General features: G+C 57.8%; 1 protein-coding gene across 13 annotated transcripts in view; it reads left to right on the top strand.

The window, feature by feature from the left end:
- Positions 1 to 21,101, top strand: part of TNRC18 (trinucleotide repeat containing 18) — a 124,409-nt gene that overhangs the window by 30,540 nt on the left and 72,768 nt on the right. For 9 of the 13 annotated variants that reach the window (XM_065541622.2, XM_045387854.3, XM_045387849.3 and 6 more), the window contains 7 exons: positions 938 to 1,093; positions 4,341 to 4,484; positions 5,534 to 7,198; positions 18,483 to 18,585; positions 18,931 to 19,136; positions 19,514 to 19,660; positions 20,597 to 20,787. In XM_065541622.2, coding sequence (XP_065397694.1) covers positions 973 to 1,093; positions 4,341 to 4,484; positions 5,534 to 7,198; positions 18,483 to 18,585; positions 18,931 to 19,136; positions 19,514 to 19,660; positions 20,597 to 20,787 — 2,577 coding nt within the window. In that variant the 5' untranslated portion in view covers positions 938 to 972. The remainder of the gene's footprint in view (positions 1 to 937; positions 1,094 to 4,340; positions 4,485 to 5,533; positions 7,199 to 18,482; positions 18,586 to 18,930; positions 19,137 to 19,513; positions 19,661 to 20,596; positions 20,788 to 21,101) is intronic. The other 4 variants (XM_074034363.1, XM_045387852.3, XM_074034364.1 and 1 more) reach the window with 1 other exon arrangement.

Genomic DNA, 21,101 nt, shown 5'->3' with positions numbered 1-21,101 from the left:
AGGGCCTGCATGCTTCTCTCTGACCTGTTACCCAGAGGCCTGCCAGGGTCTTCCCTTAGAAGGGGTGGCGTTTGGGGCTTGTGGGACAGTGCCCTGGGTGGCAGCTGGGAGGCACCCTGTCCGATGTGGGCCTGCCCATGTGGGGTGTGGCGGGGCTGGCTGTGGCTTCCACCCAGGCCTCAGCTGATTTCCATCATCTTTCTGAGCAGCAGTCAGCCTGTGGCCCCTATAGGCAGTAACCCCAGGTGTGTGGGGCCTGCTGTCTGCAGGGGTTGCCCTTGATGGGGCTCCCTTAGTGACTCCCATGTCTGCCACTCCATGCATTCACAGATTCATCCCCTAAGCCACTGTGGCTCGGTGGTGCCAAGTCCCTGCTTTCTGGCTGTGTGACCTGGCACTTCCCATCTCTGAGCCTCACTTTCTTTGTTAAGTGGGTACACGGGGCTGGCTAGGGCTGCCGTGGGAGGTCATTCTCCGGCTGGAGGGTGGGTGTCCTCTCGGCCTGCAGAGCTCAGCATATGAGCCACCCGCCTGTGAGTCCCCCACCGCCTTGCCCTGTGGCCTCTGGAAGTCCCAGTGCCCCACCGACTTCAGGATTCCCCCTGCAGATGGGGAGAACGGTGCCAAGCCGGATCTGGGCTGGTTGGGCGGCAGGGGTAGAAGGCCCTCCTCTGAGGGTGTGGGGTGCCGAGGGCTGAGGGTCTGCTGTTGGGGGCTTCCTGCCATCTTGTGCTTTCTCAAGCCCTGGGTCTGGTTGGGTTGACCCAGGCCCATCCTGCGGCCCAGGGGTGGGGCCGGAGCAGGGGAACCCTCTTGGTCAGTTGGCCATTATCAGTTCCACACAGTTGGGGAGAGGCGGGGGTCTCGGGGTGGTGGGCTGGGGCGGCGGCGCTGGCCTGACTGGCTGCCTGACGGTCCTCCCAACTTCTCTCTGCAGGCGAGGCCTTCTTGGGCAGTTTTGTGGCCAGCGGGATGGGGCCCTCGGCCTCATCCCATGGGAGCCCGGTGCCACTGCCCTCTGACCTCTCCTTCCGCTCCCCAACCCCTAGCAACCTGCCCATGGTGCAGCTGTGGGCCGCCCACGCCCATGAAGGTAAGGAGCATGCCGGGGTCGGGGCTGAGGGCTGCTGGGCTGACGTCCCAGCCACTCTGGCCACTTCATATGCCCCTCTATTGTCATCACTGAGCTGGGGCTGGTGGGCCCCAGGTCACCTGGCCTCCCTGTCATTTCTCAAACGCTCAGGGCTTCCTGTTGTCACAATCACAGGGCCTTTGTACGAGCTGTTCTCTCTCCTTCCAGCCTGACACCCCATGCCACAGACCACCTTCCATTTCTCCTCCAGCTCAGCTCAGAGACCCCCTCTTCCCCACCCCCTTCCATCACTCTCTTGTGACGACAGATTATCTGATCCTTCATGAACCCCTGCTTTCCCGCCGGAGTGAGCCCTGAGTGCAGGGCCTGGTTTGATCTACTCAGCACTGTATCCTTGGTGCACAGTAGGCTCATTAATAATTAGAGGAGCAGGCCGGGCGTGGTGGTTCACAGCTGTAATCCCAACACTTTGGGAGGTTGAGGTGGGAAGATCACTTGAGGGCAGGTGTTCGAGACCAGCCTGGGCAACATAGCGAGACCCCATCTCTACAAAAAAAATTTCCTGGAGCCTGGGGACCTGGGGCTGTTGGGGCCTCTTCTTTTGCATTTCTGCAGCCATGCCCCTCAATGTAGGGGCTCTGCAGGCCTGGCTTCCCCCAGGCCATGAGCAGATTCTGGATTTCTGTAGAGCCTCACTTTCATTCTCTGCCTGTAAAGGAATGGGCCTGAGGACCTCTGAGCTCCTCCTCTCCTCCTTTGACAGGTTCTGGATGTTGGGCACTAGGTACCTCCTTCCTCCTTCCTCCTCCCTCCTCCCAGGTGTCCTGTAGGTGCTCATGGTTCCTGGAAGGTTACAGCCCTGGAGCTCCTGCTGCAGGCTTAGGGCTCTTCCGGCCCTCCCCAGCTACTGTCCCTCCCCTTCCTCCGGTGGGGTCAGGTCTGACCGAGTGCTCACCGTCATCCCGAATCCTGTGGCTACTGCGTTCAGCCCAGGAGGAGACAGGTTCAGCCAGAGGCATCCCCAGCCACAGGACCCTATCCAGTCCTTACAGTACGTTGCCCATTGTACAGATGAGGTCAGCGAGTCTGCTCCTCCTGGACACTCTGGGGAAGGCATCTGAATCCAGGCACGAGGGTGTCTGGCCTGCACAGAGGGGGCCTTCTAGGCTGGGGTCCCACCTGAGCCTGCCACTTTAACCAGCCAAGGCAGGTGCCTGGGCGAGAAGAGCCTGCCTCTCGGGCCTGTCTGCCAGCAGCTCGTTACCTCTGTCTCCCTGAGACTTCCTTTTCTCTTTGGCCAACAAATCCTAGTAATGACCGCAAACACACAGCGTGCTTACCACAGCCCAGTGCACACTCAGCTCACTTCAGCCTCAGAGCCAGCCCTGCCTGGGGGAGGGACTGTTAGGCCCTTATTTTTACAGACAGGGTCTTGCTCTGTCGCCCAGGCTGGAGTGCTGTGGTGCAATCTCGGCTCACTGAAACCTCTGCCTCCCAGGCTCAAGCCATTCTCCCACCTGAGCCTCCTGAGTAGCTGGAACTATAGGTGCATACCGTCACGCCCAGTTAACCACTAGATTTTGTTTTGGTGGAGTCGGGGTTTCACCATGTGTCCCAGGCTGGTCTTGAACTGCTAGGCCCAAGCGATCCCCCCACCTTGACCTCCCAAAGTGCTGGGATTATAGGCATGAGCCACTGCGCCTGGCCTATTAAGCCCATTAGGTCCATTTTACAGACGGGAGAGCAGAGACCTGGTGCCTGTGTGGGAGTGCTGTTTTTTTGTTTGTTTGTTTGTTTGTTTGTTTGTTTTTTGAGACAGAGTCTCGCTCTGTCGCCCAGGCTGGAGTGCAGTGGCCCGATCTCAGCTCACTGCAAGCTCCGCCTCCCGGGTTCACGCCATTCTCCTGCCTCAGCCTCCGGAGCAGCTGGGACTACAGGCGCCCGCCACCTCGCCCGGCTAGTGTTTTGTATTTTTTTTTTTTAGTAGAGACGGGGTTTCACCATGTTAGCCAGGATGGTCTCGATCTCCTGACCTCGTGATCCACCCGTCTCGGCCTCCCAAAGTGCTGGGATTACAGGCTTGAGCCACCACACCCGGCCTGTTTGTTTTTTATTGGTTGTATTTTTAAATTTTTTTTTTATTTTTTGAGATGGAGTCTTGCTCTGTCGCCCAGGCTGGAGTACAGTGGCACGATCTCGGCTCATTGCAACCTCTGCCTCCCGGGTTCAAGCGATTTTCCTGCCTCAACCTCCTGAGTAGCTGGGATTGCAGGCGTGCACCACCACACCTGTAATCCCAGCACTTTGGGAGGCTGAGGTGGGCGGATCACTTGAGGCCAGGAGTTCCAGACCAGCCCCACCAACATGGTGAAACTCCTTCTCTACTAAGAATACAAAGATGAACCGGGTGTGGTAGCAGGCGCCTGTAATCCCAGCTCCTCGGGAGGCTGTGGCAGGAGGACCTCTTGAACTCAGGAGGCGGAGGCTGCCGTGAACCGAGATCCTGCCACTGCACTCCAGCCTGGGCCACAGAGTAAGACTCTGTCTCCAAAAAAACAAAACAAACAAAAAATTGTGAATAGTTGAAGTCAGCAGGTCCTGATGCTGGGCATTGCTGGTGGGGGGCCTTTGGGGAGGCGGGGAGGATCTTTGGTGGGGGGAATTCCTTCCTGGCAGCTTCTGCCTGAGAGACCCAGCAGCTGAAGATGCTGGGTCCTCTGAGGTTCAGAGAAGGCAAGTGACCAGCTTGGGGTCACACAACAGAGAAAGGGCCCGTGTTAGGCTGAGGTTAAGAGTCCTGGCTCCAGGGTTTGATGGCCTCGGTCCAAAGCCAGGCAGCTCTGCTGTATCTCCTTGGGCAAGTGGCCTTCTCTGAATTTTCTCATCTTTAAAGTAAGGACATTAAGTCTCTTCCTCGTAGGTCGTTTCTGAGGTTTAAATGAGGATGACAGTGGCAAAGCTCTTGGTCATGTTTGGTAGACTGTTATCGGGCCCTGCTAGTTGGATCCATTCTGATCCTCTTCCTGTGGGGACTGGAGACCCCATCCTCCCATGAGGGCTTCCTGGGCCTGGAGAGAGACCCAGGGTTGGGGAGCAGGGGAATGCCCTGAGGAGCTGCTGTTAAACCTCGAAGCTCCCTACACCAGCGGTCACCTGCCGAAATAGTTTATTTCCAGGAGCTGGAAGGAAGCTCCTGGTGGGCAGCACAAATTGGCCCGGCCCAGCTTTTCTCTTTTCTCTGTTACAGGCTTCTCCCACCTGCCCAGCGGGCTGTACCCATCCTACCTCCACCTGAGCCACCTGGAGCCCCCCAGCAGTGGGAGCCCCCTCCTCAGCCAGCTGGGTCAGCCCAGCATTTTCGATACCCAGAAAGGTCAGGGGCCAGGAGGAGGTAAGACTGTGGAGTCCGGGGTGGGGGGTGGCACAGGGGCCTTCTGACAGGCTTCTGGGGCCTTTGGCAGCATCCAGCTAGCCACCAGCTCTGTCCAGGATGCTTGCTTTTTTTTTTTTTTTTGAGACAGGGTCTCACTATGTTGCCCAGGCTGACGTACCCCACCACACCCAGCTGACTTTTTAACTTTTTGTAGAGGTGGAGTCTTGCTGTGTTGCCCAGGATGGTTTCAAACTCCTGGCCTCAAGCAATCCTCCTACCTCGGCTTCCCAGAGTGCTGGGATTACAGATGTGAGCCTCAGATGCTCTTTTGAGACCTGAGTCCCTAAGACCCCCACAGACTCCTTGGGCCCACCCACAGCCCTGGGTGCCTTCTGGTCACACTCTCCTCTTAGGGGCCCTGCTAGGCCTTCTGGGAAGCTCTGAAAACAACCCCTGGTCTTTCCTTTTACAGATGAGGAAACTGAGGCACGGGAAGGGTAGATTTAAACTTGGTTCTAGATATTTCCAGAGCCTGCACTCTCTAGCTGGGTTGCCCATTTCTTCTCTTCTTGCCCTGGGGAGATGCCTTGCCTTGCTGTGAAACCTCGGGGCTCCCTGCACCAAACTAGTTTAATTTCCAAGAGAAAGCACTGGGCCGAGTGCGGCTCACGCCTGTAATCCCAGCACTTTAGGAGGCTGAGACAGGTGGATCACCTGAGGTCAAGAGTTCAAGACCAGCCTGACGAACATGGTGAAACCCCGCCTGTATTAAAAATACAATAATAAGCCGTGCATGGTGGGGTGCGCCTGTAATCCCAGCCACTCGGGAGGCTGAGGCAGGAGAATCGCTTGAATCCAGGAGGCAGTGAGCCAAGATTGCGCCATTGCACTGCAGCCTGGGCGACAAGAGCGAGACTGTCTCAAAAAAAAAAAAAAAACAAAAAAACAAACAAAAAAAACACTGGGGGAGGCATGGGTTGGCCCAGCTCCCTCTCAGGTGTCCTCCTCCGCCCAGGCAGGGGTGGGAGGTGGCGCTCGCTCACTGCCTGCTGCTCTCTTCTCTGCAGACGGCTTCTACCTGCCCACCGCGGGGGCTCCGGGCGCCCTGCACTCCCACGCGCCCTCGGCCCGGACCCCTGGCGGCGGCCACTCCTCGGGCCCCCCTCCAAAAGGCTCGTCGTCGCGGGACGGTCCAGCCAAGGAGCGGGCGGGCCGCGGCGGGGAGCCGCCTCTGCTGTTCGGCAAGAAGGACCCGCGCGCCCGGGGCGAGGAGGCCTCGGGGCCACGCGGCGTGGTGGACCTGACCCAGGAGGCGCGTGCGGAGGGCCGCCAGGACCGGGGGCCCCCGCGCCTGGCTGAGCGCCTGTCGCCCTTCCTGACTGAGTCCAAGACCAAGAACGCGGCACTGCAGCCGTCGGTACTAACCATGTGCAACGGCGGCGCCGGGGACGCGGGGCTGCCCGCGCTGGTGGCCGAAGCGGGGCGCGGGGGTGCTAAGGAGGCCGCCCGGCAGGACGAGGGCGCGCGGCTGCTGCGGCGCACGGAGACGCTGCTACCCGGGCCGCGCCCCTGCCCCTCGCCGCTGCCCCTGCCGCCTGCGCCCCCCAAGGGGCCTCCCGCACCCCCCGCGGCCACCCCCGCCGGTGTCTACACCGTCTTCCGCGAGCAGGGCCGTGAGCACCGCGTGGTGGCGCCCACCTTCGTGCCTTCTGTAGAGGTCTTCGACGAGCGCCCCGGGCCCATCCAGATCGCATCCCAGGCGCGTGATGCCCGGGCCCGCGAGCGTGAGGCTGGTAGACCAGGGGTCCTGCAGGCGCCCCCCGGCTCCCCGCGGCCTCTGGACCGGCCCGAGGGCCTGCGCGAGAAGAACTCGGTCATCCGCTCGCTCAAGCGGCCGTCGCCTGCAGATGCCCCCACGGTGCGGGCTGCACGCGCCTCCCCGGACCCCCGCGCCTACCTGCCTGCCAAGGAGCTGCTCAAGCCCGAGGCGGACCCGAGGCCCTGCGAGCGTGCGCCCCGCGGCCCAGCCGGTCCTGCAGCCCAACAGGCCGCCAAGCTCTTCGGCCTGGAGCCCGGGCGCCCCCCGCCCACCGGCCCTGAGCACAAATGGAAACCCTTCGAGCTGGGCAACTTCGCCACCACGCAGATGGCCGTGCTGGCTGCGCAGCACCACCACAGCCGCGCCGAAGAGGAGGCCGCCGTGGTCGCTGCCTCCTCCTCGAAGAAGGCCTACCTGGACCCTGGGGCTGTGCTGCCCCGCTCAGCGGCCACCTGCAGCCGGCCTATCGCCGACATGCACTCTACAGCCCACGGGCCTGGAGAGGCCTCTGCCATGCAGAGCCTTATAAAGTACAGTGGCAGTTTCGCCCGGGAGGCTGTGGCCGTGCGCCCTGGTGGCTGTGGCAAGAAGAGCCCTTTTGGAGGTTTGGGCACCATGAAACCCGAGCCTGCGCCCACCTCTGCTGGTGCCCCCCGAGCCCAGGGCCGACTCCCACACTCTGGAGGCCCTGCAGCGGGTGGCAGCCGGCAGCTGAAGCGAGACCCGGAGAGGCCCGAGAGCGCCAAGGCTTTTGGGCGCGAGGGCTCTGGTGCCCAGGGTGAGGCAGAAGTGCGACACCCGCCCGTGGGCATTGCAGTGGCTGTGGCCCGGCAGAAGGACAGTGGTGGCAGTGGCCGGCTGGGGCCTGGGCTGGCAGACCAGGACCGCTCTCTGTCGCTGAGTAATGTCAAAGGTAGGTCCTGGGTCTCTACCCCAGCCCCTTCCTTTCCTTGTTTTGTGCCACCCCGACATTCCATTTCTCCATCTCCCTTTCCACCTTCCCTGGCACACCTTCACATCTCCCTGCCTTCAAGCACCATTTGTCCTTTCTCTCACTTGTGGGCTGTGGCCGCTTTTAGAAGTTTATTGGTTTTTCCTTTGTGCACATAGAAAAATGTGTAAAATATGGCCGGGCGCGGTGGCTCAAGCCTGTAATCCCAGCACTTTGGGAGGCCGAGACGGGCGGATCACGAGGTCAGGAGATCGAGACCATCCCAACATGGGCTAACATGGTGAAACCTCGTCTCCACTAAAAAAAATACAAAAAACTAGCCGGGCGAGGTGGCGGGCGCCTGTAGTCCCAGCTACTCGGGAGGCTGAGGCAGGAGAATGGCGGGAACCCGGGAGGCGGAGCTTGCAGTGAGCTGAGATCCGGCCACTGCACTCCAGCCTGGGCGACAGAGCGAGCCTCCGTCTCAAAAAATAAAAAAATTAAAAAAAAAAAAAAAGAAAAATGTGTAAAATACAGAAAAAGAGAACAAAGGAAAAGGGCCATTATATTTTCCCAATACCCTGAGTCTTTCTGTGTCTTCTTCTGAATTCATTTTATGGTGCAATGTGCTTCTACCTGCAGAGCCCCTGGTGCATGTAGGATCTTGGGTCTCTGTGTCTTTTCCCGTATGTTACCGTGTGGGTCCTTTCCCTTCGTTATTGCTAAGTCTTTATAAGTACAATTTTTTTAATGGTCTTAAATGTTCTGCTGAGAGCATGTACCGTGGTTCCGTTCTCCATTTCCTTGGTAGGCATTTTATTTGTTCCTTCTCCGATGTTTTCTGTTCCGAACGTTGCTTTCGGTCCGTGTGCATTGCGCCTTCATGATATTTTTAGTCATTTCCTGAGAATAGATGGTCTTGGGAATAGACAAATATCAAACGTTCAATTTTAAGTCATCAAGGGACCTAACTGCGCCTTACTGATTCCAGTGGCCTCAGTACCTAGCCATCCTGGGCTCTGGCACGTAGTAGGTGTTTGATGGATGAGTGAATGAGTGTTTGAGGAACAGACAGAAACTGGGGTTCCGACATCCTCACGGTCTTGATACTTCGTACCTGAGTGACTTTTTAGGTAGAGAGTTTACGTGCCTGTAAGCGGTTTATGAGTCTCTGTTATATTTTGGATTCTTCAGAATTGTTTTATTTATGTATTTATTTTTGAAACAGAGTTTCGCTCTTGTTGCCCAGGCTGGAATCCAGTGGCAGGATCTCAGCTCATGGCAACCTCCGCCTCCCAAGTTCAAGTGATTCTCCTGGCTCAGCCTCCCGAGTAGCTAGGATTACAGGCATGCGCCACCATGCTCGGCTCATTTTGTATTTTTAGTAGAGACGGTTTCTCCAAGTTGGTCAGGCTGGTCTCAAACTCCTGACCTCAGGTGACCCACCCATCTTGGCCTTCCAAAGTGTTGGGATTACAGGCATGAGCCACTGCGCCCGGCCTGTTTTATTTTTTAGTTTATAAATTATTATTTTGTCTTAGAGATAGGGTCTTGCTCTGTCACACAGGCTGTGGTGCAGTGGTGCAATCATAGCTTAGTGTAGCCTTGACCTCCTGGGTTCAAGTGATCCTCCCGCCTCAGCCTCCCAAGTATCTGGGACCGCAGGTATGTGCCACCACACCTGACTAATTTTTTCTTTTTCTTTTTGTTTTTGGAGACAGAGTCTTGCACTGTTGCCCACACTGGAGTACTGTGGTGCCATCTTGGCTCACTGCAATCTCCACCTCCTGGGTTCAAGCAATTCTGCCTCAATCTCCCCAGTAGCTGGGATTACAGGCATCTATCACCACGCCTGGCTAATTTTTGTATTTTAAGTAGAGATGGGGTTTTGCCATATTGGCCAGGCTGGTCTCAGACTCCTGACCTCAGGTGATCTGCCTGCCTTGGCCTCCCAAAGTGCTGGGATTACAGGCGCGAGCCACTGGGCCCAGCCAATTTTTTCATTTTTTTGTAGAGACAGGGTCCTCTTGTGTTGCCCAGGCTGGTCTCGAACTCCTGGCCTCAAGTGTTCCTGCTCTGGCCTCCCAAATTGCTGGGCTTACTTACAGGGGTGGCCACCACCACTGTGCCCGACCACAACTTGAGTTTTTATTTTTTTAAACTGTTGCTGCCAGGCAGGCCTGGGTGACAGAATGAAACCCTATCTCAGGAAAAAATAAAACTAAAATTAAAAGAATAAGAAGGTTGATAATTTCAGTAGGGGAGGATAGTGCATTTCTGTAAGTTTTGAGCGTTTCTGCAGAGCTTAGCTGGCAGTCAAATTTCCTGTGTCCCTTCTTGTCTAGTTTGCTGTTGGGATTCCTCCTGGGATTTTGGGGGGAGTTCACATCTGAGGTGTGTTTGTTGGAACTCCTGACTTGGTCTGTCCGGAAGGTGGCCCACTGTTGAGCCAAGACCCCCGCCTGAGACTGTGTTTAGCCTGCGTGGTGTGAGGTTGCAGGCTGGAGTAAGGGCCAGGGAAGTGATGTTCGGCTGCTTCTAGCTCGTGGGACTTCTTGACAGTCAGCCTCTGCCCCCAGCCCCCTGAGCGCAGCCCACGTCCCATGCTCACTTGCTGGGAGCTCACACCTGTCCCAGTGTCTGGGTCCTTGTTTGTGGCACCCACAGGACTCCTTTCCCTTCGTGTCCCAGACTCTACTACTGCAGGCTGCATAGGCACCATGGGTGCCTATCTTCTGGGGCTCCGTCCTTCCCCAGCCTGGCCTTCCAGGCCTACCTGGGCTTGGACCTTGGTCCATGGCAAGTGGCATGGCTGGGTCCTGTCACCACCACCTCCTACTTCCACTGTCTCAACCTTGTTTTCCCAGACAGCCCAGGAGGGCACAGGCCACCCTCGTCACACCAGCCCTGCCTCCCCAATGTTCGTGTACACCATGGCTGCAGAGGACCCTGTAGATGCCACTCTGTGTTCCCCTCCCAGAGTCCACCCCGACCCGCTACTCTGAGGATGGGAGTCTGGGCCTCTCTGGCTGAATCTCCTACTTGTGTTACTTTTTTTTTTTTTGGAGACGGAGTCTTGCTCTGTTACCCAGGCTGGAGTGCAGTGGCACGATCTCAGCTCACTGCAACCTCCGCCTCCCGGGTTCAAGCGGTTCTTCTGCCTCAGCCTCCCAAGTAGCTGGGACTACAGGCACGCGCCACCACACTTGGCTAATTTTTGTATTTTTTAGTAGAGACAGGGTTTCACCATGTTGGCCAGGCCAGTCTCAAACTCCTGACCTCAAGTAATCCGCCCGCCTTGGCCTCCCAAAGTGCTGGGATTACAGGCATGAGCCACCGCATCCGGCTTTTTTATTTTTTTGAAACAGAGTTTTGCTCTGTTGCCCAGGCTGGAATGCAGTGGCACGATCTTGGCTCACTGCAACCTCTGCCTCTCGGGTGCAAGTGATTCTCCTGCCTCAGCCTCATGAGTAGCTGGGGTCACAGGCACCTGCCACCACGCCCAGCTAATTTTGTATTTTTTAGGTAGAGATGGGGTTTCACTATGTTGGTCAGGCTGGTCTCGAACTCCTAACCTCAAGAGATCTGCCCGCCTTGGCCTTCCGAAGTGCTGGGATTACAGGCGTGAGCCACTGCGCCCGGCCAGCTGTGTCACTTTCCCACCACCTTGACGCGTGCCCCAGCCGGTCCTGGGTATGTGATGCTGGACCTCCTGCCTGCAGCGCCCTTCCCACTTCCTGCACGGCCACGTCTCCTCATCCTCTGTGCCTTCACCTCCCCGTGGAGCCACCTTGGATGGGGGCTGCTTTGGCCGAGCTCCAGATGCTCCTGCCTTCTGGGGATGGCCCTGGAGTCTTTGGATTTTGAGTTGGGAGGTGGGGCTCTGTCAGGCTTGTCTTGGAATTCTCTTCATCCAGCAGGACTGGCTCAGTGAGCGATGCTCAGTGAGTGTTTGCTGACTGACTGAATGAGCACACGGTCCTGTGTGGAGCTCCGGGGAGCCAGGGAAGCCCCGCTACACTCTGACCCTGGGGCTTTGCACGAGAATCGGCCTTATTCAGGGACAGAAGGAGGAAGCGGCCAATAGCCCTTGGATTGGAGGTGGCCAGCTTGGTGATAGAAAAGTCTCCTGCCCAGAGCTTTGGGGCTGGGGGGCCCTGGGAGGCAGGAGATCTCTTTGAGCCTTTCTCTGGAAGGATCCTCCTGTCGCATGGGGTGGCACCTTTGTTGGGGGCTCACGGTCAGTGGAGTCCATCTGAGATCCCAGAGTACCTGTCTGTGTCCAAGAGGCCGTGAATGTGTGTGTGTGGAGGGGAGGGGGACAATGTGAATGTGAGAGAGGGAGGGAGGGTGTGCCAGAAGTTTGGGATGAGATGTTTGGGGATTTATCTGAAGCCGCCCTTCTCTGTTGGTGCTGATGTTTGAAAGTAGGTGACTGGTTGGGGGCCGGGCATGGTGGCTCACGCCTGTAATCCCAGCACTTCGGAAGGCCAAAGTAGGAGGATCACTTGAGCTTAGGAGTTTAAGGCCAGCCTGGGCAACCTAGCAAGACCTTGTCTCTACAAAAAATAAAATAAAAATAGTCTGGGCGTGGTGGCTCAAACCTGTAATCCCAGCACTTTGGTAGACCGAGGCAGGTGGATCACCCGAGGTCAGGAGTTTGAGATCAGCCTGGCTAACGTGGTAAAACCGCATCTCTACTAACTAAAAATACAAAATTAGCCGAGCATGGTGGCACATACCTGTAATCCCAGCTATCTGAGAGGCTGAGGCAGGAGAATCGCTTGAACCCGGGAGGAGGAAGTTGCAGTGAGCTGAGATCGTGCCATTGCACTCCAGCCTGGGCAACAGAGCGAAACTCCACCTCAAAAAATGAAAAAATAAAAAATAAAAAAATCATCTGGGTATGCTGGTGTGTCTGTAGTCCCAGCTACTCAGGAGGCTGAAGTCGGAGGATAGTTTGAGCCCGGGAGGTCAGGGCTGCACTGAACTATGCTTGTACTACTGCACTCCAGTCTGGGCAACAGAGTGAGACCCCGTCTCTAAAAGGATAAAAAAGTACGTGGCTGGATTCTTTCTGTCCTTAAAAAAAAAATCCCATAAGAAGTGGTCATTTCTCTCTGGGCAGCCCAGTCTGAATGCTGAGCAGCTTTGAAAGGAGGGAGGAGAGAGACGCACTGGGGTGCCTGTGCCTGGGCAGTTCTCCCAGCTGAGGACAGTCAGGTTGTCACCCTGGTCTCCTGGGGTCTCGCCCCAGTCTCTTGCTTTTTGGAGCGAGCCCTCTGCCTCTGTCAATGGTTTTAAGTCCAGGCTCTGCCCTTTGTAGCTACGTAACCTCGAACAAGAGCCTTGAGCCCTCTCGGCTCTGGGGGCAGCTCATCTGCTTGATGCCAGGTAGGCTGACGGGCACATAGTGGGCCTCTCTCTCATCTGCTCATATTTAGGGATTAGGGTCTTAGAGTGCGCCTGCCTGTGCAGGGGAGCCCTGGGTCCTCCTGTCCTCACATAGGATCTAGGTCTGGCCTTAGGCTGTCTTGGACCTTGAGATGGATGAAGGACAGGCATTACCTACATTTGTGAGCCCCACGCAGTCAGAGCCCCCACGCCTGAGAACTCAGGAACCCTAAGAGTCATCCTTGCTAGATGCAGCGACTCATGCCTGTAATTCCAGCTCTTTGGGAGGCCAAGGTGGGTAGATCGCTTGAGCTCAGGAGTTGGAGACTAGCGTGGGCAACACAGTGAAACCCCAGCTCTAAAAAAAAAAAAAAAAAAAAAAGCCAGGCACGGTGGCTCACGCCTATAATCCCAGCACGTTGGGAGGCTGAGGCGCGTGGATCACAAGGTCAGGAGTTCAAGACCAGCCTGGCCAAGAGGGTGAAACCCCATCGCTACTAAAAATACCAAAAAAATTAGCAGGGCGTGGTGGCGGGCGCCTGTAATCACAGCTACTTGGGAGGCTGAGGCAGAGAATCGCTTGAATCCGGGAGGTGGAGGTTGCAGTGAGCTGAGATCATGCCACTGCACTCCAGCCTGGGTGACAGAGTGAGACTCCACCTCAAAAAAATAATAATAATAATAAAATAAAAATAAACGATCCGAGCATAGTGGCGTGGCACCTGTAGTCCCAGCTACAGGGAGGCTGAGGCAGGGGAGGATCACTTGAGCCCAGCAGGTCGAGGCTGCAGTGAGATTGCACCACTGCGCTCCAACCTGGGTGACAGAGTAAGATCCTGTCCCCCAACCGCCCCCCAGAAAAGAAAGCAATCATTGCCATTGAGCCAGCAGCCTGTATGAACAGACAGCTCCATGAGGCCTCCTGTGAGGACGTGGACCTGTGCAGAGGAGGGGCTGTTACTCTCCCCGTTCACAGATGGGGAGACTGAGGCCTGCAGGGATGAGGCAAGGCTGAGTGGGGAACCCTGAGCTGAGCTTTGTCTCTCCCACCTCTTCACTGGCCCATCACCTCTAGGGTGGGACCAGGTCTGGGAGGGAGGGGCTGTGGGGATGTCCCCACCTCCAGCATCACAGGGGGTGGCTGGGGGTGCAGAGCCAGGTGTACGCCATGGTGTTGGTGACAAGCCTGCTGGGGCCTCTATCCCTTCACGGCCCCCCCACCATCCACTTCCCCGGACCCCTGGAGAGCAACCCGATCTGGAGCTGTTCAGAGAGAGGCCAGGAAGGGGTTGCCATGGGAACGGGGCCTCTGCGTGATCCTCGGGCTCCTAATGGCTGCAGTGTGGGGCGTGTGACCTGTGATGGGGGTCGTTAGCGCTGCAGACTGGGGGGCTTTTGCTGCACGACACCCTCACCCCACCATGGGCCCTGGGGTGGGGCTGGGCCTCTGGGCGGCCTGCAGATAGGGGACAGCAGTGACGTGGCTAGACAGGGCTGTGTGGCACTCCCTACGTGGGGCCGTGTATGTTGGCAGTCAGCAGGGCCGACTTGGACGCTGATCCCAGCCATGACGCGTCCATGTTAGTCTTGTGACCTGGGCGTGTTTCTTTATCTCCCTGTGCCTCAGCTTCCTCATCTGGAAGATAGGGATGAGGGCTGGGATCTGCCTCCTGGGTTGATGGTGATTGAGTTCATGTGTGCAAAGTGGCCTGGTGCCCTACTGGGCACAGGGACAGCCTCTGTTTATTTATCCACTTTATCTTATTTTTAATTTATTTTTATTTTATTTTATTTATTTGATGGAGTCTGGCTCTGTCGCCCAGGCTGGAGTGCAGTGGTGTGATCTTGGTTCACTGCAACCTCCCTCTCCCAGGTTCAAGTGATACTCCTGCCTCAGCCTTCTGAATAGCTGGGATTACAGGCACCTGCCACCATGCCCAGCTAATTTTTGTTTTGTTTTGTTTTGTTTTGTTTTTTTGAGACGGAGTCTCGCTCTGTCGCCCAGGCTGGAGTGCAGTGGCCGGATCTCAGCTCACTGCAAGCTCCGCCTCCCGAGTTTACGCCATTCTCCTGCCTCAGCCTCCCGAGTAGCTGGGACTACAGGCGCCCGCCACCTCGCCCGGCTAGTTTTTTGTATTTTTTAGTAGAGACGGGGTTTCACTGGGTTAGCCAGGATGGTCTCGATCTCCTGACCTTGTGATCCGCCCGTCTCGGCCTCCCAAAGTGCTGGGATTACAGGCTTGAGCCACCGTGCCCGGCCAATTTTTGTATTTTTAGTAGAGACAAGGTTTCACCATGTTAGCCACTCTGGTCTTGAACTTCTGACCTTGGGTGATCCGCCCACCTCGGCCTCTCAAAGTGCTGGGATTCCAGGCGTGAACCACCATGCCCGACCTGAGTTTACTTCTCTTTCTTTCAGTCTTTCCTTCTTTCTTTCCTTCTTTTTTTCTATTCTTTCTCTCTTTTTTTCTTTTTTTGGAGACAAGGTCTCACTCCGTCGCCCAGGTTGGAGTTCAGTGGTTCTGTCATGGCTCACTGCAGCCTTTAGAACACAGATAGTGTTCAATAAGTAGAATAGCTGTGTGGAATCAAGAGAAGCGTGATGGAGCAGAGGTGGTCGGGGGGGCTTCCTGGAGGAGGTGGCACTTGAAGCTGAGCTCTGATGGTGGAGGTCCAGGTGGCGGGAATGGTGTGTATGTGGCCCAGAGGTGGGGAAGGGACGAGTGTGACATGTGCAGAGAGGGTGGGGCACCCTTGAGGGGCCAGCCAGGTCCCCACTTGGCCCCATGGGGTGACAGATGGGACCAGGATTAGAGCAGATGGGGGGGGCGACAGAGTGAGGAGGGTAGAGCAGGAGCCTGGCAGGGGTAGGGGACAGAGGGCTCACTATATCTCTTCAGAGGCCAACCACATTTGCAGGGAGCAGCCTGGGGCTGTGACCCTTGAGGCCCTGAGGGGGGCAGGTGCTCTGAGAGGGGGCTGGCGAGTAGACTGGCTTCGGTGGCAGGTGGCGCCCAGGATGGAAGCCCCTGAGACCATTCGCAGTGACAGCTGGGACAGTCGGGGGCACAGAGGACTTGGGGCTGAGCCCAGGCTGCACGCTCAGTGCCCGCCTCTTCTGGGGGTACCAGGAGTGCCCTGTGCTCAAAATTTGTCCCAGACTCCAGGAGGAGCCAGGGGACGTGAGGGTGGCCCCTTCAGGTGGCTGAGCCTCCGGGATTCTGTAAGCTGGAACGGCTGTCTCCTCTGGGAGAAAGAAGCTTGAGCTCATGACCCGATTTCTCAGCACAGCTGTGGGACTCTGGGGTGGCCCTCTGTTGTCCCAGTCCTGCCCGAGACCTGTCACTGCCCTTCTGGGCCTCAGTTTCCCCGTGAGGTCCCCAGGCAGGGCCCCTTTCAGTCCCGACTAAGGGGTGCCTTGTGAGCTCAGGTTCTCCTTTGATACAGGAGCAACACTGTTGTTGGAGGTCCAGGTGGGCCTGGAGGCCCATGTCCAGCCGCCCTCATCGACATGCCCCTCCTGGTGCCGGGCTGCTCAGCTGTCCCTCCATACACTCGGTCCTGCAGGCATCTGGGCCGGCATGACTGTGCCCCTCTCTGGGTTCCTTTCTTCTGCTTCTGGGACGGGTGGATTCCCACCTTCCTCCTGGCTAATTTTTTATGTTTTTGTAGAGGTGGGGACTCACTGTGTTCCCCAGGTTGGTCTCAAACTCCTGGACTCCAGTGATCCTCCCACCTCGGCCTCCCAAAGTGCTGGGATTACAGGTGTAAGCCATTCTGCTGAGCCTGGGGCACTGCTCATTAGGAGCTCCCGGTATTTGGGGGTGTGGGAAGGGAGAGATGAGAGGAGAAGCTTGATTCCAAGGTTCCTCACCCATTAGGGTCATGGCTGTGGAGCCACTGTAGACCCCAGCTAGGGCAGCTGGGTGGGGACCTTGTCTCCAGCAGAAGGATAGTGTCTCTGTGCTGGGGGCTGAGCCCCTGACACTGCTGCTGGCAGTGCTGGACTGGGCCCTTGGGGGTGGCTGATGGCCGGTATCTGCCCGCAGTAGCCCTGGGTAGGAGGACCTAGCTCCCAGCCCACCCCTCTTCCTGGCAGCCCTGGGAAGGCCGGCCCCGAGGGGAGTATCAACCATGCCTCAGCCCGTGCGAGTGGCACCCGGGAGCCGACGGGCAGGTTTCTGAGCTGCACACCTGGTGGCCTCTGCCGTGGTGCTCAGCTTCCTCCCGTGCCCTCGCCTGTCCGGTGTGTCCCATCTCTGGCTCATAGTGTTAAACACTCAAAGAGGGGCCCAGGGCAGGGTGGCAGGGACGAGGAGGGACCGAGAGGGACAGACGGGGCTCCTGCCACTCCACCGCTCCCCGTCCCCTCTCCTCTGGTGACCATCCATGTGCCAGGCCTGGGACTCAGGGGCTGGCCATGGGGAGGGACAGGGATGGGTGAGCCTGGTGGCATCTCCCACTCTGGGGGCCAAGGCCACCCCTTCCACCCAAGTGGATAATGTTCTTTGGGTTTACTTTTCTGTCTTAATTATTTTTTCTTTAGAGTCTGGGTCTTGCTCTGTCACCCAGGCTGGAGTGAAGTGGTGCAATCATGATAGGGAATCGCTGTAGCCTCGACTTCCTAGGCACAAGCGATCCTCCCACCTCAGCCTCCCGAGTAGCTGGGACTACTGGTGCATGCCACTATGCCTGTCTAAATTTTTATTTGGGTTTTTTTTTTCTTTTTGAGATGGAGTCTCGTTTTGTCTGTCGTCCAGGCTAGAGTGCACTGGGGCAATCTCGGCTCACTGCAACCTCTGCCTCCTGGGTTCAAAAGATTCTCCTGCCTCAGCCTCCCGAGTAGCTGGGATTGCAGGGCGCACACCACCACGTCCGGCTAATTTTTGTATTTTTTTAGTAGAGATGGGATTTCGCCATGTTGGCTAGGCTGGTCTCGAACTCCTGACCTCAGGTGATCCACACCCCCCTTGGCCTCCCAAAGTGCTGGGATTACAGGCGTGAGCCACCTTGCGCAGCTAGCCATGTGTATTTAAACTGTCTTGGGACACACAGGCCTGCATGGTTGGGACCACAGCCTGGCTTAATGTGACCCAGGTCTGGCTAGTTTTTGGGTTGTGGTTTTTTTTCCATTTGGACTCTGCCCTATCCTCACCAAACCGCAGCTCAGAATCTGCTTTCCCATCATTAAAACAGCATTAGTGGCTGGGCGCGGTGCCTGTAATCCCAGCACTTTGGGAGGCCAAGATGGGTGGATCATGAGGTCAGGAGATTGAGACCATCCTGGCAAACCTGGTGAAACCCTGTCTCTACTAAAAATATTAAAAAAATTAGCCGGGCGTGGTGGTGGGCGCCTGTAGTCCCAGCTACTCGGGAGGCTGAGGCAGGAGAATGGCGTGAACTGGGAGGCGGAGCTTGCAGTGAGCCGAGATCGAGCCACTTTACTCCAACCTGGGCGACAGAGCGAGACTCCGTCTCAAGTAAAAAAAAAAAGAAAAAGTAAAATAGCATTAGCAAGTGCACCTAGCCTCACGTTTCATTGTTATGTGACAGGTTTTACGACATTTTCTTATAATATCCATGGCTGTTGTTCTAATTATTGCCACGGTTGCCTGTCTAGGGAACATAGGCCTTTTGGATGGGGGATGACAGAAGGGATGGATGATTCCTGGCCCTGAGAAACCCTGATTGGGGTTTGGGGGAGCTTGGTGTGTCATAAGGAAAGGTGTTGGGGTGAAGGTACTGCACAGATGGCTGTGCAGGACCGTTGGGGCTCTGGGGGGCCCAGGGAGGGGTGAGGGCAGTGGGACCAGTGGGTCTGGGGTGGGCTGGGCGCTGGCTGGGGGGCTCACTTCCGCCTGTCCCCCTGCAGGACACGGCCGAGCAGATGAGGACTGTGTGGATGACCGGGCCAGACACCGGGAGGAACGGCTGCTCGGGGCGCGGCTGGACCGGGATCAGGAGAAGCTGCTCAGGTGAGGGCATTGGGGGAGACTGAGGGTCTGGGGGGTGTCTGGGAGCCCCTGGAGGTGAGGGGCAGCTGGACGACCCCAGGTGGGCTTCGCCCCTTGACCCACGGATGCTGTGGTACTGAGAGCGGGAGCTGCCCTGATCCTCAGCACTGGGCCAGCCCTGCCCAGGCCAGATGACCCCACGACCCCTTCCAGTGAGTCTGGAAGGCCCTGGGAGGCCCTTCAGTTCCGAGCAGTGGTTGTCCTGACTCATGGCCTGGTGGCAAACAGTTCCTTGGGGCAACCCCCTTCTCCCTCTCGTCCCCTGGCTGTCCGAGCTGTCGCTGACACCTGTGATCCTCCTTCCAGAGAGAGTAAGGAGCTGGCTGACCTGGCCCGCCTGCACCCTACCAGCTGTGCTCCTAACGGCCTGAACCCCAACCTCATGGTGACAGGGGGCCCGGCGCTGGCGGGCTCGGGTCGCTGGTCTGCCGACCCCGCAGCCCACCTGGCCACGCACCCCTGGTTACCCCGCTCGGGCAGCACATCCATGTGGCTCGCCGGACACCCCTACGGTGAGTGTGGGGTGCAGGGACTCTCCCCTTCTCTGAGGGAGGGGTGGGAGGGGGCGGGTGCAGGACAAGAGCTCAGGGCTGACTCCTGCCTGCCGTTTCCTGGGGGTCCTGGGCCTGGCCTCCACTTTTGTCCGAAGAAGGAATGATAATGGCTTCTGCCTCATGGGGCCCCTCTGCCATACCTGTTCGGGGCAGATGCCCAATGCGGGTGGCTCTGTGAGGTTCTTTGCAGCCAGCGAACATCCCTGTCCCTTGGCTTCTCCACTGGAGGCCCCAGGAGGTTCAGGACTTGGGAGATGGTGCTGGGCTGGGGCCGCCCGAGGACAAACCGCCTGGGGTCCCCCAGCACTGACTCAGGCCTGGGCTTCTCCTCCTAGGCTTGGGCCCCCCATCTCTGCACCAGGGCATGGCCCCTGCGTTCCCACCCGGCCTTGGAGGCTCCCTGCCATCGGCCTACCAGTTTGTCAGGGACCCCCAGTCGGGCCAGCTGGTGGTCATTCCCAGCGATCACCTGCCTCACTTTGGTAAGTGGACCCTCTGGGTGGCCACCGTGGGCCAGGCTGGCCGTGCCCAGCGAGGTGGGCTCTGATGCCAAGGGCCTCCCGCTGAGGGGTGGCGGCCGGCAGATCCGGGGTTTGGGGAGGCGGACCGGGGTTCAGAGAGAACATCTGTTGCCAGCGTTATAAAGCCTTGGGGTCTTTGTTGCAATGAGCTCCTGCCCAAAAACTCCCCAAAGAGAAGCAAGACAGGCAGCCCTGGGTGGGGGCTGGGATTCCCCTTACCTGGCGCCACCGTCTCCTCAAATCAACGTCGAAGGCCGCTGGAGGCTGGGCGCAGTGGCCCAAGCCTGTAATCCTAGCACTTTGGGAGGCCGAGACGGGCGGATCACGAGGTCAGGAGATCGAGACCATCCTGGCTAACACGGTGAAACCCCGTCTCTACTAAAAAATACAAAAAAACTAGCCGGGCAAGGTGGCGGGTGCCTGTAGTCCCAGCTACTTGGGAGACTGAGGCAGGAGAATGGCGTGAACCCGGGAGGCAGAGCTTGCAGTGAGCTGAGATCCGGCCACTGCACTCCAGCCTGGGCAACAGAGTGAGACTCCGTCTCAAAAAAAAAAAAAAAAAAAAAAGACGATCACTGGGAGGGTCGGGAGAAGGTGTTCCCTGGGTCCTCACAGTGGCCCTCTTACACGTCTGCATGCTGACCTGCTCTGGTTGTCAGGCTGTGGGGACATCCCATCCCGGGTGTGGACAGGGCTGTGTTCCCGGGCCTGGGGTGCACATGTGGCCTATGGAGGACAGGACAAGCTTCCTGCCCCTAGGGAGCAGCCGGGGGCCCTGCAGAGCCCAGCTCCCCGCTGTGTGTGTGGCCCCTCTCTGGCCTCGGCTTCCCCTCTGTAAATGGGCATGGTGGTGCAGCATCAGGCCGCAGGTGGAGCACACTGTCTGTGTCCCCGCAGCGGAGCTGATGGAGCGGGCCACCGTGCCACCCCTCTGGCCCGCCCTGTACCCGCCAGGCCGCAGCCCTCTGCACCATGCACAGCAGCTGCAGCTCTTCTCACAGCAGCACTTCCTGCGGCAGCAGGAGTTCCTGTACCTGCAGCAGCAGGCGGCCCAGGCCTTGGAACTGCAGAGGAGCGCCCAGCTGGTGGTGAGTCGGGGAGGATGAGGCGCAGCTCCCTCTGGGGGCCCCATGGGTGATGAGGCAGATGAGTCAGCCAGCAGAAACTCCAGACAGTTACAGGGAGGGAGAAAATAGCAGAGGGGCAGGTGGTCAGGGAGGGCTTCCTGGTGGAGGCAGCACTGGAACAGAGACCTGGAACAGTCTGTGGAAAAGCTCTCCAGGCAGAGGGAGCTGTGAACAGAGGTAGATGGAGCCTGGAAGGGCAGGGTGCAGGAACAAGGGGGAAACCAAGGCAGAGAGGTGGCCTTGGGGACTGGGGAAGGGTGATTGGACGCTGAAGG

Source organism: Macaca fascicularis, chromosome 3 (genome assembly GCF_037993035.2).
Source record: "Macaca fascicularis isolate 582-1 chromosome 3, T2T-MFA8v1.1".
Classification (NCBI taxonomy): domain Eukaryota; kingdom Metazoa; phylum Chordata; class Mammalia; order Primates; family Cercopithecidae; genus Macaca; species Macaca fascicularis.
The sequence above is the reverse complement of the archived record's forward strand: the minus strand, read 5'-3'. Positions and strand labels throughout refer to the sequence as shown.